At 49.4% G+C, this 22,956-nt stretch overlaps 1 protein-coding gene across 6 annotated transcripts; it reads right to left on the bottom strand.

Moving 5' to 3' along the window:
* Positions 1-1,648: 1,648 nt before the first annotated feature.
* Positions 1,649-22,332, bottom strand: JAK3 (Janus kinase 3). 6 transcript variants are annotated; one of them, XM_042479634.1, is made up of 29 exons: positions 22,203-22,332; positions 21,468-21,706; positions 20,908-20,957; positions 20,481-20,571; positions 18,911-19,002; positions 17,861-17,976; positions 16,502-16,715; positions 15,736-15,859; positions 14,200-14,311; positions 13,679-13,824; positions 12,616-12,907; positions 12,125-12,250; positions 11,523-11,680; positions 11,300-11,411; positions 10,915-11,101; positions 10,327-10,457; positions 9,529-9,687; positions 8,761-8,869; positions 7,789-7,922; positions 7,489-7,627; positions 6,790-6,941; positions 6,166-6,316; positions 5,508-5,632; positions 4,974-5,163; positions 4,691-4,824; positions 3,188-3,360; positions 2,822-2,939; positions 2,454-2,564; positions 1,649-2,160 (listed from the first exon to the last, which is right to left on the bottom strand). In XM_042479634.1, the coding sequence occupies exons 7-29, from the start codon at positions 16,704-16,706 to the stop codon at positions 2,044-2,046; spliced, it is 3,405 nt and encodes a 1,134-aa protein (XP_042335568.1). In that variant the 5' UTR covers positions 16,707-16,715; positions 17,861-17,976; positions 18,911-19,002; positions 20,481-20,571; positions 20,908-20,957; positions 21,468-21,706; positions 22,203-22,332; the 3' UTR covers positions 1,649-2,043. The 6 variants fall into 6 exon arrangements, with proteins under 6 accessions (XP_042335568.1, XP_042335566.1, XP_042335571.1 ...); XM_042479632.1 differs by lacking the exon at positions 18,911-19,002; XM_042479637.1 differs by lacking the exon at positions 18,911-19,002 and having other exon boundaries at positions 8,785-8,869.
* Between the last annotated feature and the right edge of the window lie 624 nt (positions 22,333-22,956).

Raw genomic sequence — 22,956 nt, 5'->3', positions numbered from 1 at the left:
AGTGTGACTTGCCCAAGGCCGCTCCCATCATGGCCGAACCCAGGTCTCCAGAGTCAGACAAGGTATAATCCAGCCATTTCAAAGGGAGCTGGTTTTCTCCTTTGGGGCTAAATCCCATTCCGCTTCCATGGAAAGTTCTAGGAGTACCGATCCGGCATCCAGAGTGTCACTCTAACAGCGACAACAATAATAATAGTCCTTGGATCTCTTCCTCTTAGAACCATAGAAGCTGGAGGGGACCCTAAGAATGATCCAGTCCAAGCCCCTTTCTGCCATGCAGGAACTCTCTATCAAAGCACCCCAAAAACAGATGGTCATCCAGCCTCTCTTTCAAAACAGCCTCCAAAGAAAGTCCTAGCTAGAACCAACCCTCATTGGATACTAAGGGCCCAGGATGATGATAATTCCCCATTGCATATAATGGGACTTGAGCCCTCCCCGATTTTGGGATCCAGGAGGTCCTAGGCCCAAGATTCAGAGGATCCCAAAGGCCCACTGTAATAAGAACAATGATCATCATTGCAATAGTAATTCCCCATTGCATGTGACGGGGCTGGAACATCTATAGATCTTTGTATCCAAGGAAGGTCCTGGACCCAAACCACAGTGGATACCAAGGCCCCATAATAATACAAATATTATCCCATAGCCTCCATGGATTTGGGGATCCAGGGGCTCCTCTGTGACTTGGCCCCATGGGAACAAAAGCGGAGCTTGGGGCCACAAGGACTGGAACCTGCCTTCCAAATTCCTGAGGCTCTTTTGGGAGCTGTAATCCCAAAGGGCCATGTGTTCCAGTTTGTTATCCAGGGCAGCAGGGAACCCTTCAGGATGCCCAGGACCAAAGCCTTTGGGCCCCCTGCCTCATTATTATTGTTGTTGTTGTAAATCTGGACCCAAAAATGCCAGCCCTGAGTCTCCCAAACCCAGGAGCCAGGAATAACGAGCCCCTTGGAGCCTGAGAATGGCTGCAACGCTCCCTTTCCGCCACGAGAGGGCGCCCCAGGACAGGAAATAATAATACAGTAATACTGTACAGTAATAAGCGTCAAGGAGCTGAAGTGCTCCTCTTGAGCCACAGGAGGGCGCTCGAGAGAGCCAGGAAGGAGAGCGCAAACGCGTCTGAGAGCGGAATTGCGAGAAGACTTGCGGTGATAGGATCCAGCCTGCAGTGCGCAAAGGGTGCCACCAGAGAGCGACCGAGAGCAAGGCAGCTGCAGCAGGGCCCCCCCTTTGCACTACAATTTCCATCATCCCCAGGAAAACATGGCCGCCACCACCCCTGAGGGACAGAGGATGATGGGGATTTCATTCCAAAGTGTTTGGAGGGGCTCCAGGGCGCAGAAAGGCTGGCTTTGAGGCGTCCCTTCCACCTTCTGCATTGTCTGGGGATAATGGGAACTGTCCTCCAAGGCCCCTAACACTGACATTCAAGTCCCCAATAAAATTATATATATTATATATAACTGTGTATATAATATTATATGTGTGTGTACATATAACTGTATTACATATGTCAGGCTGAGTATCTCTTATCTAACCATTTGAGAATATATAGGGCCTGTTGTTGCTCTATATACACACACATGCATATATATCTACGCATGCCTACACAAATGCACACACACACTATATATATGGAGGGGAGAAAATGCAACACATTTATACTGTTAAAAAACATTGTCATGAGTAAAGAATACAACTGTTTTTTACAGAGAGTAATGGGAATGAATTCCTTTATTAAAAACGAACTTTCCAAGTTTTGTTTTAGACCGGTTTGCATTACAATTCTCCCAGGAGACAAATTTGCAGGGACTCCTTGAATTTACTTCCATGAAGAGACCCTAAAAAGTCCAACCCCATTCTTCATCTTCTTCTGCATGCAGGAACTCTCCATCAAAGCATCCCCATTGACAGATATGGCCATCCAGCCTCTGATTAAATAAAGACCTCCAAATTCCAAGTTGGAAAGAAGGCGCGATGTGAAAGAAAAAACAACACAAACTCCTAAGGCTATGAAATATCCTCCGCGCCTGTTTCCTCTTAGCCTCTTGCTTTGCTGCGGCTGTCCCTCAGGGTCTCAATTTGGGTGGCCATTTTGCAGAATCGGGGCCGCTGGCTCGGTGCAAAGGACCAGCAGGATTGCATCAGAGCAAAGGCCTGCGGAAAGAGAAGAGGAGGGCTGCTAAGAGGGAAAAAGCCAGTAGGAACAGTACTGGGAGCAATGGTGCCCTCCAGAGCTTCAAAAGTTTAAGCCCTGGGGGTCATAAACATTTTCAAAGAAGCCAGTGAGGCTTTGGGGCCAATGCAGCCTCCAAGGTCTCTTTTGATTACTCAAATGTCACGGTAGACTGGCCTTGCTGTCAGGCGGGACATAAGATAACAACAACAACAACAACAACAACAATAATATTGTACACTTCTAGGATGTGACCCATGGAAGCAGCGCTCACCTCAATGGGGCATCCGGCCGGGATGGGAAGGCGCTTGTTTTCCTTCAGCAATTGCAGAAGATGGCAGGCAACTGATGGAAGGCTCCAGGATCCCATCAAGCGGAGAAATTCCTAAGGGAAAGACATACGGAGAAGGCAGGTAGGGAAGAAGAAGGCCAGAGAGACATAGTTTTGCCTGGTGGGGAGGTATCCGACGCTAGAAGAAAGTTCGTGTTACGGTTGGTTGGAAAGGGAGACGCACATTGACAATGTACATGGTTTGGGAACATAACCCACAGCGTCGGTAGTGGTGTCCTTAAAGGCTTTGGCGTCAGGAGAAAAAGCTAACAAAGCAGCGGAATTGGAGTCCGGAGGGGATTCGCACTCACCTCCGAAGGGCTGCGGCTCTTACTGCCGTAAGTGAAGAGTTCGTAGAGAACGACTCCGAAGCTCCAGACGTCGGACTCCGGGGAGAAGACACTGTCGGAAAGAGACTCCGGAGCGTACCTGGCGCAGGTGAAGAAAAGCAAACATTCGGACCCAGGGACAGAGACATGAGTTCGAAAAGCAAATGGAGTATGACCTCCTGGATTTAGCGTGGAAACACAAAATCACACAGGTGTTGCCAGGGCTTGAAAAAGTCAACTTTTTGGACTGCAGTTCCCAGAATCCCCCAGGCAGCACAGCTGGCTGGGGGATTCTGGGAGCTGCAGTCCAAAAAAGGTGTATTTGTGTTTGTGTAAATGTTTTCTTACCAAAATATGGGGCTCTGCCCCGGTTCCCGAACCACGTAGTACTCCTTTCCTTGGGGCAGGATCTTGGCCAGACCAAAGTCCCCGATCTTGACCCGGTTTTCATTCTCCACCAAGATGTTTCGGGCGGCCAGATCTCTGTGGATGTAGCGTTGCGACCCCAAGTAATCCATGCCCTGCAAGAAACGGTGCGTTTGCATGTCAGGTACGTGCAGGGTATATGGCTAGTGGATGCTGGGAACTACAGTCCCTCCATTTGGACCTCAGTCCCCCAGTGTCCTGGCCCAGCCCTCAAATTAATACACTATGATGGGTGTCTTTCTCATTCAGGTAGAACTGATCAACTGATATTCCTTTGGAGAACTTTAAATAGAGGTTGGGTCATGGGCAGCTCTCCATTGCTCCATTGTCTCCTATTCTCTGGAGCAGCAGGAAAAAAGCTTGCTTCCTCCTCAGTATGACATCCCTTCAAGTATTTAAACAGGGCTATCATATCACCTCTTAACCTTCTCTTCTCCAGCCTAAACATCCCCAGCTCCCTGAGTCTTTCCTCATAAGGTTTCCAGACCCTTCACCATTTTAGTCGCCTCCTTTGGACATGCTCCAGTTTCTCAACATCCTTTTTAAATTGTGGTGCCCAGAACTGGACACAGTATTCCAGGGGGGTCTGTCTAAAGCAGAATAGAGTGGCACTATTACTTCCCTGGATCTAGACATTATACTTCTATTGATGCAGCCTAAAATCGCATTGGCCTTTTTACCTGCCGCATTGCACTGTTGACTCATGTTCAACTTGTGGTCCACTTGGACTCCCAGATCCCTTTCACACATTGAAATCACATTCAGCCAGGTGTCCCCCATCCTATATCTGTGCATTTCATTTTTCCACCCTAAGTGCAGTACCTTACATTTTTCCATGTTGAATTTCATTTTGTTAGCTTTGGCCCAGCTTTCTAGCCTGTTCAGGTCATTTTGAATTTTTATCCTGTCCTCTGGGGTATTAGCTACTCCTCCTAGTTTGGTGTCATCTGCAAACTTGATAAGTATGCCCCCAATTCTAGACTTTGTTGGCCAACAGTGGAACAGAGGCGTCCATCCAATGTTGGCTTCTCCATGTGGAACTACTAATGCTTTGCCAGAACACATCTATGTACAGTGTGCCTGCGCCGTATGTATTAGCGCCATATGCAGTTTCCAGCCTACGCGGAAGCCACATGGGGGTAAAAACAATGGTGTGCAGGCTCGCGTTGCACGCATCGCATTACGCCGCAAGCTCACGGCCCATTGTTTTCAATGGGGCACAATCATACGTGCTATTTCCCTTGTGTGTGTGTGTGTGTGTGTGTGTGGCGGGGGGTCTAGAACAGATCCCCTGGGTAAGGCTTCCACTGTACGTTTGTTGCTTGCTGTGCATGGCGCACTGACAGCTATGAGGGTTTGCTGCTTCTCATTTGGTACCTTTACGCTCTGCGGAGAGGATGCTAGATCCCAGCCGCAGGACCTCACCTTGCAGACCTGCCAAGCGTAGAGCAGGAGCTTCTTGTGATCCAGCCGTTCCTGGTTCTTCTGCAGGTAGTTCCGCAGGCAACCGCTGGGCAGGTATTCCATCACCAGGCGGAGACTGCTCTGGCCCAAGGAGTCTGGAAAAGGACACACATATATATATTCCTAAGTGAATTCTCTTAGGGTTGTGTGGAAACGTTTGCTATTTTCTTCCTTGCATGTCAGAAGAAAAAGGGCTGGTTCCACACACACACACACACCGCATCCTCCAATCCTGTGGCCTCACCCCGGCTGTAGCAGATGCCGCGGTAGGCGACCACAAAGTCGTGATGGAGGGAGCGGAGTATGGAGATCTCCTTCTCGAAGTCCTTCCGATGTTCAGCTGAACTCTGCTGCAGCCGCTTGACCGCCACCAGCTCCCCAGTGCTGTCGCCCAGTGGGTCGTAGCGGCACAACTCCACGCTCCCGAAATTTCCCTGCCAAGGAGAGTGGGGCACATTTGGGACCCAGGTGGGGAAGACGTTGCAGGGAGCCCCCCAAACACAGGCCTTGGAAGGGCTCTCCCCCTTTTGACACCTGGAGCCCTCGAGCAAAGTTACACAGATCCCGCAGTTGGACACATGCGGAAGGGGTCACGTCCTCTCACCCCACTGTCTGTCTCCAGGTTATGGACCATTTCTGGCCCTCCAGATACAGAGGACATGGATGTTGTATATTCTCACTCTTTCAAATTTGGAATTACAAAGGAGACTTGACCTATCTTTTAAAAGGATAAATAACTGAAAAACACCATTATGGGCAAAGGAAAAGAAGCCGGCACCTTGCCCAGAACTGAGATGTACTTGAGGTGCCGCTCTTCGAAGAGGGTGGGATCGGGGCCCATTGGTGAGTCCATATGGCCCCCAAAGCCGCTGGTGCTCAAGACCTCCGAAAGGAATTCGTAATCTGGGAATGAGGAGAAGGAAGGAATGAACATGTCCACACTTTCCAGCTTATAGATGTTTGATCCCTCTTTAATTGTTTTGCCTCCAACCTGTGGAATCGTGGGATTTCTAGCAAGGAGCCCTGGGATTTGTAGTTTGTCAACCTGGGCCACACTCCTGTTGGAGTCTTACTCTGACGTAAGTTCCTCTATGACTGGAAATGGACATTCCCCATTTATCCATAGATCCATTCCGTTTATATCCATTTATACTCTTCTCCTGCCAGGGCAGCTTATGAAACCCAAAATAAAAGATTAGCTACGTATGTACTACTAGTAAAAGCACGTGGCATAGGGACTATTACTAAAAGCTACATGCGTACTATTACTAAATGCACTATTCCTAAAAGCTATATACATACTATTAGAGTTCTCCACTTTAGCTGAAGGATTGGCAATGGGATACCATCGGTTGTGCATTGGGTTAAGCAACAATTTGTGTGGCACCCCCAGCACACAATAGCATTGAAAAGGCCACAATGCCCCCAGGACCCACCGGAGGTGATGAAGCTGTTGAGGTCACGGAGGACGGTGCGGAAGGGCAGGCGCCGCTGGGGTTGGTAATCCATGCACTGCGCCACCAGGTCGGCCATTTCCGTCCAGTGCAGCAGGGGCAGATGTTGGCGGTCCTGGTAGAACTGGAGTTTCTGCAAAGTGGGTCAAGGAAGGAAGGAGACAAAATGTGAGTCTGGCTGAGAAGAGCTCCTCTTGCAAATGCACCCACCATGAGCATTGGCCTTCCCATGCAAGGAACGAAGCATCTCCTTGTGCACCAGATCCTGACCAATCTTGGGAGCTAAGCAGGGTCAGTACTGGTTGGTCCTTGAGTGGGAACTGCTAACAAATACCAGGTGCTGGACGCTCTATTTCAAAGCAAGGCACAACTACCTAAGAGGGGATTTTTTAAGTACTTCCAGCACAATTCTTGTCTGATTGTTTTAAAGAGTTGGTTTAAAAAAAGGGGGGATGGAGATTTAAAGTGTTGCGTTGTTGTTGGAGCTTTTACGCTGCATCTCACCAGGACGTCATGCATCCCAAGTGCCAGAAAGGAAAGTCTAGAGGGCTTTCTAGTTCCAGAAATATAAAAAGAGGATGCAGCAGAAGCAAAGAAGAAACGTACCGCTTTGGGATCCAGTGCGGCGATCGGCATGTTGCCGCCATTAAAAATCTCCCACAAAGTGGCACCAAAGCTCCACTTGTCCGACTCCGGCACCAGGCTCTTGGGGTCCCAGACACATTCGGGGGCCACCCAAGGGATGCGGTCCATCAGGACTGGAAAGGTAGGCGAGGGGAAAGGAGAATAAGTGGGAATGAGCGATAGCACGCAAGAGTGTGCTTGCAGGCGAGACGGGTGGGCATTTGGATTTGCAGGCCTGTGGTTTTGGGGGTAGTGGAAGATCCCGGATGGGTCCCCTGATGGCTTGGCATCGCTCTGCGGTTGTTGGGGTGTAGTTATGGTGACCCCTCAAAGTCCAAACTGAGCGAGGGCAAGGTCAGTTTGGGGGTTTGCTCAACCGGCTCCACTCCATCTTTTTTGGAAGAGTTTTGTATAAACCTGATTTAACTGCTTGGGTGGGGCTGAAACCTGGGCTGTCAAACCAGAGTCTACCCACTGCTAAGTTGTTTTCTGCATTCAATCTACTCTCAGACACCATTCTTGAACCCTAAAGGGTTTTAATAAATCCCTCTCCTGTTGGAGTTGGCTAAGTGATGGATGAAGCCGAAGCAGAGCAAATGAGTGAACAAGGGAGACCTGGGTTTTCAATGCATTATTTCAAGTGAAACACCACTTCCCATCATCCACCAACAGGCACCTCACCCTCTTGGGTCAGAACGGTGGTACGGACTCCTGGGTCCCCGAGTTTGATGAAAGGCGGGCGCCCAGATGTCACTTCCCCTTCACGGGCCAGGAGGACCTTTTTGGCCGAGACGTTGCCGTGCACGATCCTCTTGTCCTCCTAGGAGAGAGCAAGGCAGACAGGCAGGACCCTGAATCCTGTGGGTTGCTCAGGATGGGAGCCATTGCGAACGGCAGGAACAGTCCCCTTTGCACCCGGTTACTGTCTCCAAAGAGATGGGTGAGGAAGGGGCTGTGAGAAGCCCCATCCCAGAAGCTTACCAAGAAGTTGAGGGCATAGGCCAGCTGCTTGGCCACCTGTAGCTTCCACATGGTGGTCACTTTCCCAGTGGCTTTGTTCCTCCGCAAGTAAGTGTCCAGGGCGCCGTGCCGGACGTACTCCTGGACCATGATGTCTGAGAGGGAAGGCAGATGGGTCTCAGTATCCAGGTGAGCCCCTTCTCCATGGACACCACCATGAGAACCTGCAGGTCAACTTTCTCCCAAGAGGCTGAGAAAATACACCTTGATTTTTGGCCATGCCCCCTTTGGATTTGGATCCGCCCCCCAAAAAAATGGGGTCCCAGGTGCAGGGGGCTCCCAGGTGAGTGGGGTTGGGACCCACTCTGGGGTTCAGCTCCAGCTTTAAAAGGTTTATCTCAGGTGTGGGATCCTGTTCTTCCAAAACAGAGTTCTTTAAAGTTCAGACCAAACCCAGAACAGACCATACACTCCGAAATGGGAATTGGGAATCTCTGCCCTTCTCTTCTTCCTCCAGAGGGTGAACTACAGTCCCCATCATCTCCAGCCACAGGCCACGCTGTCCAGGGATGATGGGACCTAAAGTCTAACAAAAAAATCTGGAGGGCCAGACGTTCCCCAATCCTTGTTCGTCTTTCCTATATGTCTTGCCTTTTTTATAACTGAAAATAAATTTGAAAGAAAGTTCAAAAGATGTGCAGCAGTGACGGGAGACCAGAAACAGTGACCCCAATGTCCAAGAATGCTTTGTGGGATCAGGACCCTCACTCTCTGCCCCTTCCTTCCCCCAACCCAGGGATGGGCTATTTGTTGCTCCCAGATATTTTGGGACCACAACATTCCATCCTCTTCTTTCTTGGGGTGCCCTGGGGCCAGTGGGGCTGAAGGGAACTGAAGTCACCTACTCCAGTGGCCAAAGGGCCATACCTGCCCCCTCCATGTCTCAACCAGCTCAGACTCAAGGGCTGGGGACTCAGAGGTGGGGGAAGGCACCTTTTTCAGGGGAGGCAGACTCACTTTCCGCCCCAATGGAGACGCCGTGGAGCAGGACCAGGTGCTTGTGGGACAGCTGGCCGATCAAGCTGGCGGCTTCCAGGAAGGGCTGGAAAGGGACAAAACGCCCTCTTCTGAGTATGGCTCATTGCTTGCTCCCCAGAAGCACCCTCCTAAGACAGTGGTTCCCAAACTTTGCTCCTCCATGTGCTTTGGACTCCAACCCCCAGAAGCCCTGAAGTCCAAAACACCTGGAGGGCCAATGTTTGGGAACCCCTGCTCTACTAGAAGACAAGCACAACAAAGGCACCACCTGCTGGACAGGTGTGATATAACACTTCCCAACCTCGTGGGATTTTAATGGGGAAATATGGAAGCTAGGTGTCGTTGTTGCTGTTGTGTGCCTACAAGTTGTTTCTGACCCATGGTGACCCTCTCACAGGATTTTCTTGGCAAGATTTGTTCAGAGGGAGTTTGCCTTTAGTTTTCTCTGAGGCTGAGAGAGTGTGACTTATGGCCCAAGGTCATCCAATGGGTTTCTATGGCTGAGCCAGGATCTGATGATGATGGGGAGTGGGCTTCTCAGAGGCCTCTCCTTCATAGTGTTGCTGTTGAAGATGACTCAATGACAAATAACAACAACAAAGACTTAAAAGCATGTAAAATCTTAAGAGAACAAGTTAAAAACAGTAAGGCACCCAACAGCAGCCTCCCCACCGGAGTCTGTGTCAGGAGCCCCTCTTACTTCAATGAGGAGGCCAGCCTCACCTCAACCCACTGGGAGTGGCTCTGGTCCAAGACTTTCATCACAACTTCCACCAGGTGACTCTCGGAGGACCCATCTTCCTCCAAGCCTTCGTCCTCCTTTGGGTCCCGTTTCACCCCACGGTAGATCCGAGTGAAGGTCCCTTGGCCCAGGCTTTCACACTGCAGAGGGAAAGTCAGGTGTGAATGGAGGGGGCTTTGGGATGGGGATAGGGGCCAACTGACCAACGGAAGCTTGTCCTTGGCTGCTCCTGTGCCTCTAAGACAGAGGTATAACTATCCTCCCTCCATTCTATCTTCACAGAAAAAATCTGGATTAAAGTGAATAAGAGTGCTCTCTTTTTGGGGGGTGTATGAATGGTATCCTAGGAGAGGTGGCATAGGGCTAGGTTTATGTTCTAAAGCAATAAGCAAAAGATTACATTAAAATCTTGAGCCTTGCAAATTTGGCATGCCTTTAAGATCCTGACTCCTCATGCTTTCCCTTCTTCAGGCAGCATACAAAACATGGATGACACCAGACACAAACAAAGTGAAATATGTCCTCCATGAAATTTGTCTCAAAAGGTGTTTGTCATGTGGCAGGAAGTTGCACTGGAGTAGGGTTGCAAAGGGTCCCTTATTTGACAGTCAGAAAGCTTGTCTCTTATAGGAGTAGAAAGTGTTATAACCGGGAAATGATTAGAAGCCAATATCCTTTATTCCAGGCTGAACTTCATCATCCCAGTCTTGGGTCCATGACAACAGGGAACCAAAACAGGCTCCCTCTCCCTTTTGCTCATTTTCTCCATCCTTTCTTACCTGGGCCAGGTCCTCTGCCTGGATTTTGTGGAAGACCATTTGGTTGAGGCCCCGGCGGAGTTGAGCCGAAGGAGAGTTGGGCAGCTGGACGCAGGAATGGCCTCCGCGGACGATGAGCAGGTTGGACTTCTCTGCCGGGAAAGAGGGAGAGTGAATGAATGGGAGGAGGTGCGTTATTTCACTGGCCCACATTTGTGTCCATGGCTCCTCTTTCCTTCCCTCTCCTTTTCTTTCTTTCTTTCTTTCTTTCTTTCTTTCTTTCTTTCTCCTTCCTTCCTCTCTTCCCCTTTCCCTTCCCTTCCCTCCGTCCCTCCCTCCCTCCCTCCTTCCTTCCTTCTTTCCTTCCTTCTTCTCTCTTTGCCATTTTTAGCTTGCTTGCTTTCTTCCACTGTTTCCATCTTTTCCTTCCTTCCCTCCCTCCTTCCCCTTTCTATCCTTTTCCTCTTCTTCACTCTCTCCTGTTGTTCCTCTTTCCCTTCCCCTCTTTTTCTTTCTTTCCTTGCTTTCTCTCTCTATATCTTTTCCTTTCTCCTTCCCTTTTTCTTCCTCGCCTATGACCTTAAGAGAGCCTTCGGTCCCCATCCATACCTTGGGGCCGCGGGGGGCAAAAGGTGCCCAGGTGGATGGCTGTCCGGTCGGCCTGGAGGGTGAAGCGCTGGCAGACGCCCAGCATCTCCTGCAGGCTGAGGAACTTCTTGGCCACCCCGGCCATGGAGAAGGTCCCATCCTTGTTCTTCTGGACCATCAGGTTCTTGAAGTCCTTCCCTATGGGGCTCTGGGGGCACAGGGACCAGGAAAGGGAAAAGAAAGTGTGACCACTTAGAATCCAAACAGATGAGCTGCTGGAACTCCTTGACACTTGACACAATTGTCAGGTTTAAACTAAACATCTCAGCGGCTTGAGATGGCCGGGGCGCCCATGCCAACCCTTCAAAGCAGAGCCAGAGATAGTCAGTGAAGGGGTTCTCCTCACCTCAAGGCAAATGGTGAGCAGGTAGCTGTCGAAATCTTCTGGGCTTCGTCGAAGGAGATGAGCTCCCCCCTTGTGCTCCTGGGCTTTTAGCTTCCCAGTTGCAAACTCTGCCCTGCAAACCACAGCAGAGACGTTCCTCTTCACGGGATGCTTTTGGGGACAGATGCACCCAAGACACATGGACACCCTCCTCCCACGTCCCTCCAGGACCACATTGGCTCACGTAATGGGGCCGTGGCACCCGCTGGCCAGGTCCTCCAAGAGCCGGGGTGGAGCCACTTCCTTGCAAAAATAGTGGTATGAGTCGACCAGGAATCGGTAATAGCCATCCACGAGTGAGACGAAAGACAAGGCCTCGGGCAAATTGCGGAACTCCATCTCCTGCGGAAGGGAAGCGGACGGCGTTTACGCATAATGGCAAAGGCCACCAAAAGGAGTGGCTGCCATTTGCTATTAACACCATCATTATGATGATGATCAAGCCTGAACTCTACCTAAAAGACAAAATGACGCACTTTGGACATACAGTTGTCCCTCTGATTCCATTTGATGACAACACTGTATATAATGGGATGGGTCATCCATGGATTTTGGTACCCACCAAGGGTCCTGGAGCCAAACCTCAGCAGATACCATGGGCCCACTTGATCATGAAATGATGTGACTCCTTGGGAAATTGCACAGCACTGAGCCATGGCAGTTAAAGTGGTGTCAAAATGGATTATTTCTGCAGTGTGGATGCAGCCTTTGTCCTTCTCGCCCTTCTCTCTTTCCCACAAAGCAGAGGCGATGGGACAAGGTCCAAACTGGGGAAGCATCACCTACCAGGACCCGGTTGTCCGTCTTCGTCACGCTGACAATGTGGTTCTCCCCGGGCAAATCATCTCGGCTGGTTTGCTTGATGGCGATGTCAGCAATGTCAGGGAAATCACTGAATGGATGGGGAGGGTCCTGGAAGTTTGGGAGAAAGAAGAAAATTGACATGGGAGGAATTTTGATTGTGCTGTGAGCCACGGCACTGGAAAAGAGGCAGGATATGACATTAATGGATCAATTAGGCAAAGAAATCTGGACTGGGACCAGGAGCAGAGGAGCACCCTATATAAAAAAGTTGGCAGCAGCGCTGTAGATTTAACTGATTTCATCCCCAGTGGTCATACAGTCCAACCCTTGACCAATGTCACAGGACATCCAACATTACTGGTTCTCTGACCTCTTCTAAACAATACCTCCAGTGAAGGAGGACCCAATGCAGGACGCGGCTTGGCAGAAGTCAGAGAAGCCTTTCTCCATCTTCCTTCATGCTGCCTCCTCACCTGGCTGCCCTTCTGGCTGGTCAAGATCCCTTTTTCAGCTGAGACATGGACCAGCCACTCGGACTCTCTCGGCCCGTGCCCGGGTCTCCTTGTGAGGAAGGTCTCCTCTGGGATGGACCCCTCCAGGCCCTCCAGCTCCGCCAGGTACTTCATTTTCAGGAACTGGACCTCCGTCTGGAGGTGGCTGACCTTGCGGAGGGACCGACCAAACTGGCGCCGGATCCGTTTGCGGGTGAGGAAGCCTTGGGCCTGGAGCTGGAAACGCAGACCCTCTGGGAGACACGACTTGTAGCTGCAGAGGGAGAGACGGGATGGTCAGCAGGAGGGTCATCCATCCAGGATCGCCCTCAGGTGCCCAGCCTAAAACCTGAGACCAAGCAGCCAGGGGATGGCAAGAAGCCTTCTGCATTTAGTATCAACACCGCTGCTCACAGGAGAGATGGCGTGGGGTAGTGGTTTCAGCACTAGACCACGACTCGAAACCAGAGTTCGAATCCCTGTTCAGCCCCTGGGTGACCTTGGCCAAGCTTCACTCTTTCAGTCTCAGAGAAAGGCCATGGCAAACATCCCAAATCCCTCTTTATTACAGTTCCTATGCTGCAGTGGTTTAAATGTTAGTCTGGGACTCTGTGAGACAGGTGTTTGAATCCCCACCATCATGGAAACCCCACTGGGTGACCTTGGGCAAATCACAGTCTCTCAGCATCAGAGAAAATTGCTGTTATTGCTGTTGTTGTTGTTGTGTGCCTTCATTCCCAATTTATGGCAACCCTAAGGTGAGCCTGTTATGGGTTTTTCTGGGGCTCAGCAGGTGTGCGACTCGCCTAAGCTCACCCAGTGGGTTTGCATGGCCAAGCGAAGATTCAAACCCTGGTCTCCAGAGTCACCGTTCAACACTCAAACCAAGTGAGGGGAAGGAAGGAAAGCAACAACCGTTGAACAAATCATGGCAAGAAAACCCATGAGGCCACCTAAATGACACTGTGGGACACTATGGGGCAAACCTTTTGGACCCAAGAATGGCCTCTGTTTGCCCAGATTCTGCAAAAGGGTGTGGCCGCACCTGAGAGCCCTGAAGACCTCTGCCAGGCTCTGTTTCCTCTCCTTGGCAATCCGCAGCATGTCCAGAATGGCCAAACCGAGGCAGGTCTCCTGGGTCTCTAGCGTCAGGGGACCCTCCAGCTGCTGCCGGAGAAAGTCACTGCGGGACTGGGAGGGAATGATCCGAGGGTGAGACACCATTAAGGCCCAAATAAAGCCTTCATTTCTTTGCCATCCAATTCTCACCCTTTGGCAGAGACAGACCCAGTTATTCCTCTGCCATCCCTTTTTTTCAGCTGCGCTTGAAATGTCCCAGTTTCTCTCTCCTCCCGCTTTCCCTCTTTGTCCTTAGCATACGTCATTTGCTGCAAACTGAGTTATGCAAGAAACTAAGATATGCAAGAAACTAAGCTGTTTTGGGTCCCACATTGTCAGAATGTCAGAATATGAATCGAATAGATATGAATTAAAGTGAACCTATAAGCCCAATCCAGCGCCAGTGGAGCAGCGTCTCCAAAGAACGGCGTTGTGGTGGTTACTCACTTGGGCAAAGAGATAATCCATTGTTGGACCATCCAGGACCGGACTCCCTTGGTTGCATGTCAGCCCCCAGCAGAACGATTTTCTTGGTCCGAACCAATCAGGGAAGAAGAACCTGCCCCCGACCCCCCCCCCCAAAAAAAAAGAGAGAAAGAGAAATTGAAGGGAAGAAGAAAGCACCAAGGTGCTCTGTAGTGTAGGCACAAGGCCAGCAAATGCAGAACCTGTGCTACATGTGCACTGCAGAAATAATGCAGTTTGACACTGCTTTAGCTCCCATGGCTCCATGCTATAGAATCCTGGGATGTGTAGCTCTGTGAGATACTTAGAATCATAGAGTTGGAAGAGACCGCACGGGCCATCCCGTCCAACCCCCTGCCATACAGGAAATCCAAATCAAAGCATCCCCGACAGATGGTCATCTAGCCTCTGCTTAAAGACCTCCAAGGAAGGAGATTCCACTACACTCCGAGGGAGTTTGTTCCACTGTCGAACAGCCCTTACTGTCAGGAAGTTCCTGCTAATGTTGAGGTGGAATCTCTTTTCCTTGAGCTTGCATCCATTGCTCCGCGTCCTAGTCTCTGGAGCAGCAGAAAACAAGCTTGCTCCCTCCTCAATATGACATCCCTTCAAATATTTAAACAGGGCTATCATATAACCTCTTAACCTTCTCTTCTTCAGGCTAAACATCCCCAGCTCCCTAAGTCGTTCCTCATAGGGCATGTTCTCCAGACCTTTCACCATTTTAGTCGCCCTCCTTTGGACACACTCCAGTTTCTCAACATCCTTTTTAAATTGTGGTGCCCAGAACTGGACACAATATTCCAGGTGGGGCCTGACCAGAGCAGAATACAGTGGCACTATTACTTCTCTTGATCTAGACACTATACTTCTATTGATGCAGCCTAAAATTGCATTGGCCTTTTTAGATGCCGCATCGCACTGTTCACTCATGTTCAACTTGTGGTCTACTTGGACTCCCAGATCCCTTTCACATGTAGTCTCATTCAGCCAGGTGTCCCCCATCCTATATCTGTGCATTTCATTTTTTTGCCCTAAGTGCAGTACCTTACATTTCTCCGTATTGGATTTCATTCTGTTCGCTTTGGCCCAGCTTTCTAGTCTATTCAGGTCATTTTGAATGCTGATCCTGTCCTCTTAATTTGGTGTCATCTGCAAATTTGATAAGTATGCTCCCAATTCTGTCATCCAGGTCATTGATAAAGATGTTGATTAACACTGGGCCCAGGACAGAGCCCTGTGGGACCCCACTGGTCACTTGAGGAAGATGAAGGTGCCATTGTTCAGCAGCCTTTGGGTTTGGCCAGTCAACCAGTTACAAATCCATGTAACAGTTACCTTGTCTAGCCTACTTTTTACAAGATTGTTTACTTGGCCTTCTCTGTCAGAGAGCTCTGGTGCTGCAGCAAACTACACCCCCCCAGGATCCCACAGGATGGAGCCACAGTGGTTAAAGCGGTCTCAAACTGCTTTATTTTGACAGTGCGGATGGCGCCTTGGAGGAGGACTCTGCCTTACCTGATCCTGTAGATGACCACTTGGCAAGAGGACTTGTCCACTGTGAAGACGTGGCTTGGGGGGAACCAGCAGGAAAGGTCCTCCGTGGCCAGAGAGAAGAGCAAGTGGCAGAAGGGAAGGATGCCTGTTGCGGGAGATAGAAAGTGGGCCTCGTGGTCAGAGACAGACACCGCTGCCACTGCTGTTTTAATTACAAGATGGGGTGCGTGTGCGTGTGAACATGAGGGTTGACAGTCCAGGACTTAGGTTTCCAAATCCTGACATTTAGGCTAAATCCGCACTGAAGAAATAATCCATTTTGACACCACTTCTAACTGCCATGGCTCAATGCTCTGGAATTCTTGTAGTTTTGTGAGCCTTCTCCGTCGGAGAGCTCTGGTGCCACAACTACAGTTCCCAGAATTCCACAGAATTGAACCATAGCAGTTAAAGTGGGGTCCAAATGGATTATTTCTGCACTGTGGATGCAGCCTTAGGCCCCTGGTGATGCCACTAAATGTCGTGGATTAAGTACCACCGCAATGGCTCATGGCTTGTCATTCCAACAGAGAGAGACATAACAACAAATGCATACAGAGGACATATTATCTGGTTTGGAAACTGAGAGGGGAACCTGAGCTAAAGGGGAAACAAGGAGATTATTCTTCGTCATAAGTAATAAAGGGATAAGGAACCTGCCAGTTGGGATAGCAGCTGGGTAAGTGGTAAGGCAGAGGGTTAACCTGGGCTGTCCCTGCCAGATTGGTGTGGGGCCTTTTGCACTCACCGCTTGCCTTGGCGGCAGCAACACACAACTCTTCTGCTGTGTATTCCCCTGAAGCGAAGATGAGGCTGTCGGAGGTTTCGGGGGCCATTTGAGGGGAGTTTGGCCGGTGGTAAAGGTAGACCTGGAGGAGTCCTGATCTGCCAGAGGAGAGGCTCTGGGTTTGGCTCCGGATCAAGGGGGCCTCTCCCCCCTCGACAAGAAGCATGGCTCCGACCTGCAAGAAATGAAGGAAGGAAGTCTTATGTTGCACAAAGCAAAGGATGGGACCTTTTGCTCCTTTGCTGGACGCTTACATCTTCAGGTATATTTCTGCAAAGAACAATGCTTCAATGCACTCACACTTTGGGCTGGAATGTGGCACAAGTGTTGCTTTTCTTGTTCAAAGTGGGCCACCTGGGTTGGCCGGCATTTGGCACATTATGGTTATCATTCCTATCACCTTTCTTTCTATCCCATTGGCAACTGAGATCTTTCCTGTCCTAACAGACTGGATGCAAAGCTTCATAACAGCACAATGAGTTGTTGTTGTTGTTGTTGTTGTTGTTGTTGTTGTGTGCTTTAAAGTCGTTTCTGACCCATGGTGACCCTATCATGGCAAGTCTCTTCAGAAGGGGTTTGCCCTTGCCATCCTCTGAGGCCCCAGAAAACCCCGTTATAGGTTCACTTGAGGGTCCCCGTAAGTTGGAAACAACTTGAAGGCACACACAATGACAACAACAAAACATTCATAACCATTTGAAACACACTAATTTAGAAAGCAGTTTCAAACAGCTGGAAAAGGACTGTGCCTCACTATTAAAAAGCCAGTCCTTGCAAAAGACTGCAACTCTCCAAAGCCTGTCAGAAGTTTCCACAAAGGCCTCCAAGATGGATGTGGGGCCACATCTGGTTTGAGAGGGACGGAGGGGCAAGGGCCCTCTCCTTGGTCCCTGGGACAGAGTGGCCAGGACTGGGAAGGTCACTGGCCACTTGCCTCGAGACAGTGTGGCATAGTAGTTTGCCCTCTGGAGACCAGGGTTCAAATCCCTGCTGGACATGGAAACCCACTGGGTGACCCTGGGCAAGTCACACTCTCTCTGCCTCATGGGAAGGCAATGGCAAACCCCCTCAGAAGAAACAGTCAAAAAAACCCATGATGGGTCTGCCTTGGGGTTTCCATAAGTCAGGAACAACTCAAAGGCACACAACAACAACTGGGCATTGCGAACAATGATTTTCTTCTCCGCCAGTTTTTGTTTCTCTCTGTGCTGTCATTTTTGAAAATAAAAATCTTGCTCATCATTTTTGTTATGTGGCCTGCCTGGGAAAGTTATTTTTCTTCCCTGCGACAGCATCCTCTCCCCGCCAGACTTCCCAAACCTGCCTTTTCTGTCAGCTGCGCCAACTTCTGCCTCCTTCGGACGGAGAATCACCAAAGACCAGCCATCCGCCTTTGCCATCCGAAGGGTCTGTGTCTTATTTGCACGTAGGAGATGCTGATTAGATTTCCGAAAGGGAGAAAGAGAAAAAACCCCAGATACGTTTCCTGTTTTCGGAGAACCGCAAGAGGCTCCTCGGCCCAGTTTCCTGTTGCTTCTTCGCACCGAGAAGCAAAGCTCAAAACTATGCAGCAAGGAGCATCTTCCACTCACGCACCCAAATTTATTTTGCTAGCGCTGGGCAGAAATTCCCCATAATAATCCATGTTAACCCTAAAGTGGAGCCTGCGTTCACAAAGGCAGTCCACCTTGTATAACCGGTGGAGAAAGGTGCAGAGAACTAGCATCATGTAGTGGTTTGGACTCTGGAGAGCAGGGTTCAAATTCCCTTTGCTCAGCAATGGAAACCCATTGAGTACCCCTGGGCAAGTCACACTCTCTCAGCCTCAGAGGGAGGTGATGGCAAACCCTTTCTGAACAAATCTGGCCAAGAAAACCTCATGGTAGGTTCGCCTTAGGGCCGCCAGATGTCAGGAATAACTTGAGGCAACAACAATATTAATCTTTGCATGCCTGGTATGTGTGTGTGTGTGTGTGTGTGTGTGTGTGTGTGTGTGTGTGTGTGGACTTCCAGGAGTGTGTTGCCTATGGAAAGATATGGTTGTGGGTTTCTGGAATCTTTTAACTTCTGTGCCCAGTTTTTGGGTTTCCAAAATGGAACGTGAGAAGCCAAGCTCTTTTCCCATTGCTCTCATTGATGCACAATCGTCACAAAGTGTGTGCAGATGGGACCTGGACATTGTCTGAAAGGAAACCGCTCCATACAAAAGTTTCTGATTGATTTTCCAAAGATTTTTTTAAAATATTTTTAAAAGGGACAGTCCCCACCGGCTCCGTTCCCAAGACCTGTTTGGAGAGGTCCTGGATTTTGCAGATGGAGAAGGCAAGAAGGTGGGAAGGCATCCCACGGGCAAAGGTGGCCTCTGCTTACCTGCCAAGGTGTGCCAGGATACCTTCAAGGAAGGCGGCTGCTGGGATCCTTCTTGGGGGAATTCCCCCTCATTCGCTCACTCCTCAAATCTCCTGGGAAAATGTCACGGAAAGGACTAGTTCCTTGCCTAGTCTTTAAGAGACTATATATATATATTATATTGCATTCAGCAGGTAAATAAAGACGGCTTTGTATGGCTTGCACATCCACTCCTTTAGCCTTTCCCATATTTCTCCTTGCAGGCCTGTTTAATACACACTTAGATTTACTTTTTAAATAGTTGTTGTGTGCCTTCAGGTTGTTTCCAACTTCGGAGGCCTGGAGGCGACCCTATTCCAGGGTTTACTGAAGCTGAGTGAGTGGCAAAGGGGTGTCCATAGAGTTTGCCAAAGCTCTGACTCCGGCTCCTTCGCAAATGGCTAAGCTATCTTGACCAGTAAGAACAAATTTATTCTGGTTGTTGAGTGCGTTTGTTTCCGACTTAGGGCAATCCTAAGGTGAACTTGGTTTTCCTGGCAAGGTTTGCTCAGAGGAGGTTTGCCATTGCCTTCCTCTGAGGCTGAGAGAGTGTCACTTGCCCAAGGTCTCCCAATGGGTTTCCATGGGCAAGACAGGATTCGAACCCCGGTCTCCAGTGTCACAACCCATGCTCAAACCACTACACAATTTCACTGATTTCCATGTTTATTTGCCAACAATCCGGGTGCAGAAATGGGCTGCCACCAATTAGCCAAAGTCTCACAGCTCGGATTGTGCCACGCTGAACTGCCTGGAAGTGGGAGACGCGGGTTCAAATTCCACTCCGCTCTAGAAGTCCCTGGCCAAATGAGGAGAGTTTGTTCCATCATTGTGTGCGTATATTGCTTTTTTTAAAGTTGGCTGAGATGGATAACCATCAGCCTTGACAGACCTTGGAGATAACAGAGCGGAAAGCAATCCACCCAAAGTGCGGGATCATAAACACCTCTTTAGCCCATTTCTTAGCCCTGGGAAAGTCCCCAAAGAGGATGGGAAGGCAACAAGGCATCCGAGGCGCCTCGACCCTTGAACCCGGACACGAAGGGTAGACTGCGCCTTTCCCATTTATCAAAGCCTTTATAAGGTTTTATAAGACTATCTGGGCTATTATTGATACATAAATAACAGGACTGACTTGGCTGTCTACGGACAAAGCAGCGGCTAGAAAGATGAGAAGCGGACAATAAGCAAGACCAGGAAGGCGAAACAACTGCAATTCTATTTTAACAATTGCAGATCTATTTTAGCAAGCGCAATTCTATTTTGACAACTGCAATTCCGTTTTAGCAATTGCAGTTCCATGTTAACAATTGCAATTTTAACAATTGTGATTCTGTTTTAACAGTCCCCAAAAGGGATGAAATGAGTGGATGGCCAAGTGGGGACTGCAACACAAGTTTTGCAGTAGGAAGTACTTTACGCTACTTCTCTCCCTTCCGTCTGCTTTTTCCAACCCAGGTTCCACCCGTTGTAACAGCTGAGCATCCCCGATCTCGCTGGCCTTATTTAACAAACACTTTCCCCCCAATAATTCTGCAAACGTCAGCCTCACCTTCCTCTCCTTTCTCCGGCTGGCGCTCCCCCTGCGGAGCCGATAACCAGAAGGAGATAGAACAAGCCACAATCAAGCGATCAAGGAAAACCTTTACAAATAAAAATGAAAAACAGTGATGTAGCAATGGCATTAAAGACACCCATGAAGATTAAAAGAACACATAATTGTCTTCCTAGTAAATGCATGAAATCTCAGGATTATGATGCTGGCGTGCTTTGCATGTGTCACGTTAGGCATATGACGAAACCCAAGGACTTTAGGAAGGCAGCTTAGGAAACACTGCAGTCATTCAGCATACATTGAAAAAGGAAAGAGTAGAATTGTCCTTTTTAAAAATGCTTGAGGCACTGTGTGTGCATTGGGGGCGGCTGGGGCATGGAGCATTAGTAAATAGTATTCGCCAGAGTGAGTAAACAGCACTTACCGAAAAGGCCCTGTGAATCAAACCAGATCCCAGAAAGATGCAGTTCACCTCTGAAATATACATTTATTGGTGTGATTATCAAGCAGACCTTTATGGATACAGAACCCAAACAGACCAGCGCTGGCAATATTTTAAGGTGCCACCTTCAACATAACTAACTTGTATTTTGAGCAACTGAAGTGCTGGCAGGAACCAAAAGGTTTTGTGAATATCATGCCATATCTAATGCAGACCCAAATCCTGACTGACAGTCTGTTCCTACCTGCCCTGAGATTATGTTCCAGTTTCCTGCTTCCCTTCCATGAAGGATGTGATGGGAAAACACAATCATCTTTGGGAGGGTTTTGCAATGACAGGTGAAAGGAAGATTAGGAAAATCATCTTTCTCTTTGTCCTCACAGCCTTCCTTGGGAAGCAGGTTAAGCTCAGAGAGAGAGAAAGAAAGGCCCAGAGGACACCCAAGAAAAATGGCCGACTGGCAACCTGGGTCCTCATTCCCAGTCTGCATCCAGTTCCCGTCCCAAACCCTTCAACCGTCCCGATTTGGCAGAGACACTCACGGTTCATCCTCTGCCATCCCACTTTTTCATCTGCATTCCCCTTTGTCCTCAACTTCAATTGCTGCAAGCCAAGTTCAGATTCAAAAAGCATTCGATTAACTCAGCTGTGGAGGAGAAGTGGGCAGAATCTCGCCCTTCCCAGTCGCTTCAGGCAAAAGCAAACTCCTGCCACTTCTTCCGTCTTGTGTGTCCTTCCCTGTTCCCCGATGTCGCTTGGCTCCATGCGTCCTGGGTTTTATCTGTGAAACGTTGGAAGGTATGATATTCCAGCCACTGCATCCTAAACTTGCACCCTTTCCCCAAATTTGGATATCAACTGACTCCTACTTGGAACAAGTCACTTTATGCAATGATGCCTCGCTGAGGACTAGGTGCTTGGTATAGGACCTAAACCATTTCCAGCCAGGAATATTTGGAGGATTGTGAATGTGAAACCAAAACAACCATCAAAACATGATGACACCAAAAAGAAATGACATTATTTGGAATGTGCCAAATAATTGGTGGTCCAAAATTCTGGCCAGCCGTGAAAGTGATGTTTCTGCCTTCATGATGGGAAGGATGACCCAGGCCAAGTCTTGAGAAAGAGAGCAGCAGACCAAAGGTCCAGTTCTGCATAAGGAAGTGCTGCCGGTGGATGTTTGCCAACCTTTTCCAGGGAAAAGCTGAGGCTCAGACCTTCATTTGCTTACAGTCTTGGGGTGAGGGAGCAAAGGCAAAAACAGACACACTCACCTGGCCTCCTTTCCCAGAATCCGCCGAGAAGGAAGCAGCGCAGGCCACAGTCCCAGCAGCCAGGCTAGGCAGCCCTGCCTTCTTCGCAGCAAAAGGAAGACACATCTGGGAACTGGCTCTTCGATCTCAAGGGGAAGGAAGCGCAGTGCTTCCTGGAGGAGCTGCATCAGCCCTAGCCTAGGCAAATAAAAGGGTGGCAAACTGGGCAGAAATGGATGGAGAGAAAGAGCCACAGAGCTCTAAGTTGGAAGCACCCATCAGGGACATCCCTTTGGCAACCCTGGAGTCTGGGGGGCTCTGGCTGGGAATGGGGCCCCTGAGATTGACAGGCAAACACAAAGACACACCAGTTCCTATAACTAGCCTGCCTTCACCTCTCTTTCCTTTTCTTCCTTCCTTCCTTCCTTCTCTCCCGTCTCCAACTTTCCCCTTTCTCTCTTTCCCCTTCCTTCCCTTCTTTCTATCCTTTCCATCTTCTTTCATGTCTTTCCCCATCTTTCCCTTTTCCTCCCTACCTTCCCTCCTTCCATTCTCCAAATGTTTCCCTCCCTCCTTCTTTCTTGTCTCCTACTTCCTTCCTTCCTTCCTTCCTTCCTTCCTTCCTTCCTTCCTTCCTTCCCTCCCTTCCCCTTTCCCCTCTGATTCCATCTTTCTCCATCCTTCCTCTCCATCTTTTGCTTCGTTTTTCCTTTCCTTCTCTCTCTCTCTCCATCTTTCCTTTTTCCTCTCTTCCTTCCCTCCTTCCATTTTCCAG

Source organism: Sceloporus undulatus, chromosome 7 (genome assembly GCF_019175285.1).
Source record: "Sceloporus undulatus isolate JIND9_A2432 ecotype Alabama chromosome 7, SceUnd_v1.1, whole genome shotgun sequence".
Taxonomy (NCBI): Eukaryota; Metazoa; Chordata; class Lepidosauria; order Squamata; family Phrynosomatidae; genus Sceloporus; species Sceloporus undulatus.
The sequence above is the reverse complement of the archived record's forward strand: the minus strand, read 5'-3'. Positions and strand labels throughout refer to the sequence as shown.

What these genes read in the sequence shown, in the direction of transcription:
- JAK3 (XM_042479634.1), bottom strand. Translation starts at nt 16,706, where the DNA reads ATGCTTCTTGTCGAGGGGGGAGAGGCCCCCTTGATCCGGAGCCAAACC. An exon ending in CCAGCCAGAAGGGCAGCCAG is followed by an intron (nt 12,251 to 12,615) that starts GTGAGGAGGCAG and finishes CCAAACTTCCAG; the next exon opens with GACCCTCCCCATCCATTCAG. An exon ending in GGGTGCCACGGCCCCATTAC is followed by an intron (nt 11,412 to 11,522) that starts GTGAGCCAATGT and finishes TGTGGTTTGCAG; the next exon opens with GGCAGAGTTTGCAACTGGGA.